At 28.8% G+C, this 10583-nt stretch overlaps 1 protein-coding gene across 1 annotated transcript; it reads left to right on the top strand.

Annotated features, from left to right (window-relative positions):
- Positions 1–5153: 5153 nt before the first annotated feature.
- LOC113869397 (golgin subfamily A member 6-like protein 2) lies at positions 5154–9531 on the top strand. Its single transcript, XM_027505702.1, has 4 exons — positions 5154–5892; positions 7544–7599; positions 7688–7880; positions 8771–9531. The coding sequence occupies exons 1-4, from the start codon at positions 5278–5280 to the stop codon at positions 9119–9121; spliced, it is 1215 nt and encodes a 404-aa protein (XP_027361503.1). The 5' UTR covers positions 5154–5277; the 3' UTR covers positions 9122–9531.
- Positions 9532–10583: the final 1052 nt, after the last annotated feature.

Raw genomic sequence — 10583 nt, 5'->3', positions numbered from 1 at the left:
TTTGACATGGATAAAATATAAAATTCTTAATAACCTTTATTCATAATAAAAGTGAAAAATACTTAAAATATTCGATCTTTATAATCAATAATTATAATTTTTAATTAAATGTGTTATAATTAATATGACTTTTACATGGTTGATCCACTGTGGTATTTGGATGTGCTGTATTGAGTTTTTTTTTTTATAGGTTTACTAAAAAAAAAATGGTTTAAATAAGATATAACTATTACGAGCAGTGAAATTGTTTTCTAGATATTTAAATACAATTATATTTATCAATATTTAAAATTATCAGAATAACTATTAATAAGTTATTTCATGTGTTCGGAAATTTTGCATGGTTAAATTTGATCATTAGTGTCTTATTAATTATTAGAGATTTTCTCGACAAATAATGTTAAAATAAAAATTTAAATACAAAGTATATCATAATTTTTTGAATTAATAAATATTCTAAATTTAAAAATGTCAATATTTTATGGCTAAATAAATTAAAATTTTATTATATTAAATAATACTAAATTAGACAGTATTTTTAAAAATTAAAATAGAATTATGATTAATGAAAAATATATATTAAACACTGTAATGATTATTTAGTAAAAGAAAAAAAAATACATTTGAAAGTTGTTATCATTTTAAGCTCCCCAAATACGCACTCATTCAACCCTTTTACATAATTTATTAGAAAAATAAGAATAGTTTAAATATAAATAAGGATATTGATTATACTGCGCAACACGTGTGCATAGTGAATAAAACAAAAAAACAAAAGGACTATGTTTTTTCCACGAGAATTGTGAAACACCAGACATCTTCTTTCTCGGGAGTCAACGACAATATCTAAGTTTTAGGCTTTTAAAGGCTGGTTTATATTTGAGGATGAGTCATTTTTTATGCTGGTTTTTATCTAAATTTACTCAAATTGGACATAAATCTCAATATTAAAGAGTATTGATCCAACCCAACCAGCTCACAGTAACTCAGTGAAAAACACAAAACTTACATATACTTTGTTAAGGGAAAAAAAATATTTATGGATCAAAATTTTTTTTTCTCTTTCGTATTTTAAGTTTTTGTTATTATTTAATGTAAACAATTACTATTATAATTGTTTAATTTTAGTGTATTGTTGTTAAATGTCAAGTAATTATAATATATCGTCAGTAGATTTTTAGATTAATTATTATAAAAATATAATATTTTATGTTATAATTTATAATAAAATAACAGCAAAAAAGTGTATATTGTTAAACTATTTAATTAAATTATTATTTATGAAATATTAATGTCACTTTTCTTAGTAATAATATTATAATTTTTGTTATATTCAGCATTGAATTGAGTTTAAAAATATTGAGGCACTAAATTTTTATCGCAAGAATATTTATTACGATCATAGTTTTGAAAGTTTGACAAATACTTTTTTTAATAAAAAACTATAATTTATTTATATTTTTTAAACAAAATTTTATACGTTTTTAATAGAACGCAATAAAAATTAATAAAATAAATTTTTATATCAAAAAATATAATATTTATTATTATTAATTATTGAGTACTAATTAAGATGTTAAGATTAAAATCACGACATTAAATATTTATTCAAATTATGAACATTAAATAACTGATCATCTTTTTCATCATTAAAATTCTCTCTTTTACTATTTTTATTATCATATTGTGCTATAATAAAATTAAAATCTTTTACCAATCTATTTTATGCCATTTTTTATGGATTTAATAACAATGACTTTTTAATCTGTGTAACAAAGTATTTGAAACTTAAAAAACTTACTTCATTGTGTGAATTATATATATCATGACGGGACATTTCAATTATTTAACTTGAATTAGATAGACAACATAATAGATCTAAAGTTTAACTTTTATAGCTAAAATAATCATACTGTAGTTTGACAAAAAAACTATATATGAACTTTAGTAAACAAATTAAAATAATTAAATAAAACATGTAATTATTGTGTTTCTTTTTTTAAAATTGACACGTTTTATGTCGAATACCATTTAACTCAATTAATTGACATTATATAGAATATTTATAAAACTTGTATATTTTGTTCCATATATTCTTTCAATATTCAGTTCTCTAACTATAGTAAAATAACTAACAAGATAAATATATTTATCTAACAAGCATATATCTTTCATCTTTTTAATTGTAACTATAAAATATCTTTTTATCTATTAAGTTTACACTCTTACCATTATAGTACATAAACATAAGAATATCATTATCTATTATTTTATTAAGATTTTCACACTGAATCTCATAAATTTTCATACAAAATCATGTAAAGTTAAAAAAATGTATATATTTATTTATAGTGAACTAGGTTAATTTGTACATAAATTTATTTTAAACTAAAATATATTAAAATTAATTTTTGTTTTAAAGAGATATATCTATTTAAATTAGTAGTATAAAACAGGTATGCAAAAGTAGATTTAAAAGTTGATCTAAATATACTTATGTATAAGAAAAATAAAAAACTTTAATAAAAATTGATTATAGTCAATTTTATAAACAAATATATTGAAAGCGAAAGTATTTTCAGCTAAATATAAAATTTTAAGCAAAATCAATTAAAATTGAATTCTATTTTCATAAATTCAGCACAATAAACGCATCTAAAATCGGACACTAGCGTAATAAATATTTTAATCTACTTTATTTACTTAAAAATCCCAAGGTCTCACCGGTGAAAGAATTGTGATATAATTTTCCGGCGACAAAAGCGAGGCGAATGACATGACTACTCGAGCGGTGGCTGCAATGTACGTGCTCAGTGCTCATCTTTCTCTTTCTGCTTTTTGGTTATTTCCCTTTCATTTTGCCTTTGCTTTTGGTATTGGTTTCCAATGAAAAGCTAGGGCGTACGTACAATTATGATCCCTTCAATTACCACAACGGGCAACTAATCATTCCATCCCAAACATGGCCTTCTACTCCACACAGTCACCGTCACTGCTCTGTAACATTTCCACCACTTCTTTTTTCGGCTCTTGACCTCTCCATTTCAGTTTTATCCATCCTTTTTAAAACCTCACATTTATTTAGAAATTCAACCTTTGATACCTTTTTTTTTTTTCATAATAAAAAGTTTCCAACGTTATTATAAATATATTATTATTATTAATTTTTTCTTAAAATTTGTATTTTTATTCATAATGACTTAATGATTAAAATTTCAAACATATATTTTTTAAAAGAAAGGCAAAAGAAAAGATAAAAGTAAAAATTACAATATTAAATATTAAACCGACTGAATAAGTAATTTTAAGTCTGCACGGATCAGACTTAATTTTAGAAATAAAAAAAAATACTGTTATTTTATTATAAATTATAACAAAAAAATATTTTAAATGAAAAGAGTTAGTTACACCTTTGTCTTTTATGAAAATAGCACATGTTACACTGTAATTTATTTTAATATAAATGAACTTTTTAATGCTAACTTTTGATGACTCTTGTAATGATTTATTAAAAACAAATTGAACGCACGTCACTTGCAAAAATTTAAAGCTGATTGTGAGAATATTTAAAAACATATTTGATCAATTAAAGAAAATAGTATTGATAGTTGCTTTAGTATACTATTTTAAAATTAATTATTAATAACCTTAAGAGTTACCTAAAAAAAGTATTTTATAAGTTCATTAAATTGTTAGTACAAGAGTAACAGGATAAAATACATTTATTATTTCATGTTTTAATTTATTTATTGATAAGTGAGTAAAATATGTCAAAATTATTTTTTAATGATATTAGTTATAATAGAGAAATATTATCTTTTCATATGTAACAAGCAACTTTTTTCATTTCAATAATTGTTTATATTTATTTTAGTTAACTGTGCTACCATCGCACTGTTATCATAATTATAACTATTATTATCTTCTATTATCACTATTTATATTATTATTATTGTTAACTAATTTAATAAGATTACAAAATCATTTTAATAAAAATTAAAATTAAAATATAATATATTTTGAAAGATAAATTTAGTCAAAAATATTATATTTATCAATCAACTGAGTAGACTCTTTCTTTAATTATATTTTTTTCATAAAAAAATATAATTAATAGTTATATTTTTATTATAAAAAATTAATATAATTAGTTAACTTTTTATATACTAATAAAATATTTAATTTAATTAAGTATAATTTTTTGAAAGTAGCTTGCAGGTAAATTATTGAAAAATTGATTACTTACGTGAATTAATAATCTATTGATATATATTATTAATTTATTTTAAAGTTATAACAGATTAGAATAATTTTATATTTTAAATTTATTCTTAATAAAGTATTAATATTTAAAAAAATTAATTAACTTTTAGTTTTTTTTATTGTGATTAACTTTTAATTCTTAAAAAGTATAATTTGTTTTTAAACAATAATAATTATTAATTAATTTAATTTTAACCATTAATAAAATTAATTACAATGATTATCGTATTTAGGTAAAAATCAAAATCACTTTAAAATATGCATACTAAATTAATTTATAATCATTGAAATAAAAACTTATTTCATTTTTCATACATAATATTCAAACATAAAAATTATATTAAATAAATTAAATATATTTTATTTGAATTATAAGAATTAAAATTTAAAATATTTACTAACTAATATTATACTTTTTTTTTCATTAAAAAAATTACATTTATCAATCCTTTACATAACATGGACTCTGAGGACTAGGAGTGCTCTACTTTTATAACAACAAACTAACAATAATTGGTTAATTTTGAATAGTTAAAAAGTATTAATTTATTTTTAAAGTAATTATTATTAATAAATTTAATGTTATTCCTTAAAAAAAATTGTAGTGATTGTCGTATTTGAGCAAAAATCAAAACCACTGTCAAATACGGACTAAATCAATTTACAATCATTAAAGTTAAAAAATAATTTTAATTTTTCATACGTAAAATTTTACCATCGTTTTAAAAATCAGCATTATACATTTATAAGAATTATTTGTAAAAAAAAGTCATTTTATATTTTGAAATAATTTTTTAAATATACCCAATTAGAATTGGGCAAAATTAAAGGGAAGAGAATTGTACCAAAATTGATCATATACCTTTGGTAAATAGGTACTAGACAGAACCACATTTAGCTCCCCACAAATCAAACGACAAAAAGGCACTGTTTCCCTTTCTGTGAGTTCTTCACACTTCTCACTCTCACATTCAACAAAACACAACACACACCACTTTTCCCCTTCCAATCGCAATGGCAGAGGAAGAACAAGACCCCTACAACGTGCTTCGTTCATACGTAGGCCTAAGCTTCTCCATCTTCCTCGCTATGCTTCCCAACAATTCAGTGCAGAACCAGCTTCGCCGCCTATCGCTCAAGCTCTCTGAGGCCGAGGAGGAGCTGCGCCAGATGAAATCTCGGAGGCAAGAGGACTCGAAGGCGAACGCCAGGGTCGTGGAGATCTTCGCCTCGCACCGGAACACGTGGCAGGCGGAGGAGAAGCGGTTGCTGCAGCAGATCGATGCCGCGGCGGAGGAGATCGCGAGGCTGAGATCGCGCGTGGCGGAGCTGGAGGAGTCCAAGGCGCGTGTGGAAAGGGAGGTGGCGGAGAGGGACGAGATGATTAGTTTCATGTCGAGGAGGATTGAGGAGGAGGGATTGGGTGGGTGCCAGTCCAGGGAGCATTATGGTGTGGACGAGGAAGAGGAGGAGGAAGAGATGGTGGGAACCACTAGGAATGTGGAAGAGCAAGTTGAGGTTGTTTATGAACAACACCAACAACAAACTCACCATTCTGAGAATGGCTTCGATTCTGAGTTTATGGCTTCTGCTTCTAAGTTTTGGGCTGAGAAAGCTTCCCTTTGGCAGGTTTCTAGAATCATCTTCTTTTTTAACCAAAAGTAATTAACGATTAGTGCATGTTTGACTTTGATTACTACCTTTTTAAAACCTTATCTCTAAGAGCGTGGATAGATTAGGTATTTTGATATAATAGTAGCTTTTTCTTGTCTCACTTTTGGGTGTAACTTTTGAATAAAAAAAAACATTAATTCGAGCTAAATCAAACGCATGCAAAAGTCAGTTGAATCCATTCGAAGTTTACAGAAGAAAATGGCGGTTACAATATTGAAGTGGTTGATAATACTCTCTGGACCTTCTTTACTGTAATGTTTACAAGTTACGTACCCATTATTCATTTTGATGAATTAATTATGTGTTTCTAATAAAAAAAAAAAAGCTATGAATAAAAAGTGGTTCCCTCGTAAAGTTTGGTTCTTTTTCAAGGGATGACCTGGTTTAGGATTCTGGGGTCAAGAAATATCTGCTCAGTCCTTATCTTGTTTCCTGTTCTTTTACCGTTCCACTTTTTACTCGATTATCAAGGTATATAGACTTTAGGAGGTTCCTCTGGGTGTGTTCGTACGGCAGAACCTTTGTGTTAGACCTGGCTTTTCTATGAAGAAAAGGAATGGTATTTTTAATGGCATATGGGGTCCGAGAGGCCTTCTTTTTCCCTTTCGAGTTCAGATGGAGTTGGTTAGGTTCGTAATGGTTCATCATGGTGGAGCCATGGACCATCCATTTGTTATTTGTCTGTTTCTGCCTTTTGCTTCTTGCAATCTGTACCCATTGGATGTTATGTTGCTTTGCATGCCTGGTCCACTTTTATTTCAGCAGGCACTAGTCACCATTCTTATCCGATGCTGAAATATAGGGGGGTCATTCTCCGGGTTGTTTATTGTCTGTGGTGGTGGCATGGTTGGTATTGTTTAAGACTCTTGTGTTGTTGTTTGTTTGTATGTGTTGATTGAGATTTGAGTTAGAAAATCATCTCATTTCCGGTCTCTTGCAATCCTTTTCTCTTTAGCGCTACAAACGGCAGTTGGAAAGCACACGTTTTTGTTCTCCATGAGTGGTTGACTAAGCTAAACTTTCTGGAAATTACAAGAATATTGTTAAAGCCCCCACCCGGGGAAATGAGCCTTCTATTTTTTTACAGCCCTGGCTCTGGTATAATTGATGCTCTGGGTGTTAACTTTAGTCATTTTTGTGCATAAAATACATGTTTCTTTACTCCTTGTTCTGTTGATTAAATTGTCCCTAGATCGCTTTTGTTTTTTGTTTTTGAAAGATTGATTTGCCAGTAATCATCAACACTTAATATATCACAAGGATAACCTAAGCTACGTATTTATTAAAATCCATTGACTTCCCTTCAAGTATTTGACGCTGCAGATTAGTGATCGTCTTTAGTCTGAACACAACTTTTGCTAGGCATTAAAGAACCACTCTACCTAAAAACTTATAAGGCATTAGGGGTCACTTTCACTTTGATAAGTAACATTAAGACCTTAGATCATATGACTCTATGTAAAAGAGTTCATTCCACCTGAAATAAAAACTATATCATTGGGTTTTCTGATTTTCTCAATGTAGTTTATTTGGAAACACAAACATGCAACTACTTTTTGGCTAAACAAATTTTCAATTTCTGATCTATAAATGTTTACTCTTGCAGGATGTACAGTATGAATCCCTTGAATCAATGTATAACACAAAGCATTTTGTAGCAAGGTAAATAATTGATAGTCTAATTGCTGATAACTTCTTTAGCATTTGGCTTTATTCTTCAGCTGAATGAAGGGTAAATTTTTCCCCCCAGAAGGGAGTCCCCCTGGAAGGTAGATGGTGATTCCGATGGAGTTTCCTCGAAACTTAAATTGCTTGAACAGGAATTATTAAATCTGGAGACGATTGGTAAGGGTGATCCATCTAAGATGTCATCCTTAATTAAGAAGCAGGCAAAGAGATATCAAGCACTTTCAGAAAAAATTGATAATTTATGCAGAAGAATAGTAAGTAACTCACGTTTTATTGCTTCTTTTGTTTCCCTGATTTTACTATCTTGCAAATTGTAATTAATCCATAAATTTGTATATTTTTCACTTTTGCGTAAAATACTTGAACAACCATCAATCATTTTGAGACAGCTACCTGTATATTTTGATGTCAGCTGATATGTGAAATGCATGATGTCAACAGCCTTTCAATTAATGTGGTTGGTACATTCTATCCATTAGGTCACGTCCTATAAAACTTTAGGAGAACAAAGAATTATGGTGATGCTTTTGTAATAAATTCTCTGATATGTCAACCAGCTAATATAATTGATCATTGGTCCCAAATTGTGGGTTGGGTGCATGAAAATAAATTTATTCCATGTGTTAAGTATTCGGATAAACAAATGATGGTTGTTTGTGGGGTGGGAAAAGCTTGGTGCAAAGTGATTGTCGATTTAAATTTTAAACTATAACTGTTTTCTGTGTCGCTATCAACCGTTTCATCCCAGTAGATGAGAAATGATACCTTGCATTATTTTCCATTGTGCATGTAATTAAAGCCAACAACTGAATCACAATTAGGTACATCATGCATGCAAGCATGATGCAACATTATGGATAAGGAGTGTAAGAGGTACTGAAAATCTGATATTAATATTTCTTTATGTAGTGTGGATGTTCTAATCTAATCCCTTTTGAAGAAAGTTCTATTTGGAGTTTATGCTAGGTAGAGTAGAGGCACCAACTACTATGCGTGTATGTTTCCCTAAAACAACAGGCCCACTGCAAAGCCTGCTTCTGCTGACATGATCTTTTATTGTTTCATCTACTTAAACTTGGACCATGTTCCCCTGTCACGGGAGACCACCACTTTTGGGCCTGACACTACCTTTCTTTTTGAGCAGGCTAGTGATCCCTGTGAACCCTCCCTCAGTTCAGAATTTCGAACCCAAACTCAAACAGAGTTTTTACTAGAAGCATTTCGGCTCCAACAGGGTGCTTCTGAAACTGGACAGAAGCTAATGGCTTTGCAAGCTGAAATTGGGAAGAGCCATTGCAGGGATGAATTGAGAAGCGAGACGACGCTGACCACAAGACGGTCTTTGGATTCCATTAGGAACAACTTCAAAGAAATTCAGCGAAATTTGGAGATATGGTTGGCCAGAATCATTGGTGATCTTGAGGGGATTCTGGCAAGGGATGGTGCATCTCGTGTAAGAGAATATTATATTTCTAGATATCCTTTTGTTCAATAGAATCTTAGAGACTGGTACGAAGCCTCACCTCTCAACCTAACAAGTTATCTCTTTTGGTATGTATATTGTTTCAATTCATAAAAGTGGTAGTTGGATATCCTTGTGAAATGAAATCACACCACTGCTGCTTTTGTTGGCATCTTAAGTATGTTCTTCGCTCCCCCGCGAGAACTTCCATCTGAAATAAATGCCTTTGTCCATTTGCTGATGGAACCATACAAATGTGACAGCCAAAAACCAAGAATAACGGTTAAGATTTCTTCATATCACAAAAGAAACACGAATTCTCATATAATGCCAGCTACGCTTATAACAAATGTTGACGATACTTTTTACAATTTACCTTTCTTAATTTTTTTCTATTACATCATCCATCATATTCTATATTTATAATATTTTCTTTTAATCTCTCAAATTGTACAGTGAAAAAATTGTGCCCCTTTGTTTCTTTTTTCCTTGATATACTTCTTCAAATTGTGTATCTCGTGTGCAATTTGCATCTATCTTAAGAAGGATTCTTACCCGCTTCTATTTTACACCTGTCTTCTCATGTCTTGTATTATTTTGTCTCGAAGAAAACAATGAAAAGGCTAAGAATACTGTTGCTCGTAAATCAATGAGGATATATTGGATGGTTAATATCTTTGGAGCATTCACTAATATTTATGGTTATAAAATTTGTATTAAGAATATAATGTGTTTTTAGTCTTTGTAAATTTGATTTTTTGTTTTGATATTTATAAATTCTAAGTTTTTAGAAATAATTTTTACTGTTACTGTCTGATATGTATCTAGATGTTTTAAACTACGAGTTACTTCAGAATAATTGGTGATATAATATAAATACATGATGTATGTTATGGTATTTAGGAAAAACTAAAATTTATATAAAAAAAATAGGAAAATATATAAGCTATATTTATCATAAGACTAACTACATGTAAGCTTTAAATGATGATTATCAAAGGGTCTGCCGCAGAAGATGGTTGGGTCTGCAGTCGGCACCCATAAATTGAGTTGTTTTTTTATAATATTTTCGGGTGTGCGGTGTGGCACATGGTGAGCGTTAATACTGACCAAGGAGAATCTGACGTCTATGGTCCATCTATACGGAGGAATATTATTACACTGTCTTCTTATGCATGGAAGGAAATGGTCGCACTTTTTTTGTGGTATGCACTTGCAACCAGTTTTGTTCTGCTGCAGACCAATAATTTTATATTCTACATTGTAAAGGGTTTGAGCGAATTAAACCTTTTACTTCTTATTTTGTTTGTGAAGTTTTGTCATTTTATATGATTCACTTAGTATGCATTAAATTCACGGACACACGGAAAGCACTTACTAATATCCTTTATATATAAATATTAAAAAACTAATAATAAATTGTTTTATTAAAAATTATATTATACTACACTTTTATCATAGTCTTTAAAATATTAAGTCTTTTTAATTTTTGGTT

The sequence above is a fragment of the Abrus precatorius genome, unplaced genomic scaffold, assembly GCF_003935025.1.
Source record: "Abrus precatorius isolate BTA unplaced genomic scaffold, Abrus_2018 Scaffold6, whole genome shotgun sequence".
In the NCBI taxonomy this organism is placed as follows: domain Eukaryota; kingdom Viridiplantae; phylum Streptophyta; class Magnoliopsida; order Fabales; family Fabaceae; genus Abrus; species Abrus precatorius.
This window is presented reverse-complemented; position numbering and strand designations above follow the sequence as displayed.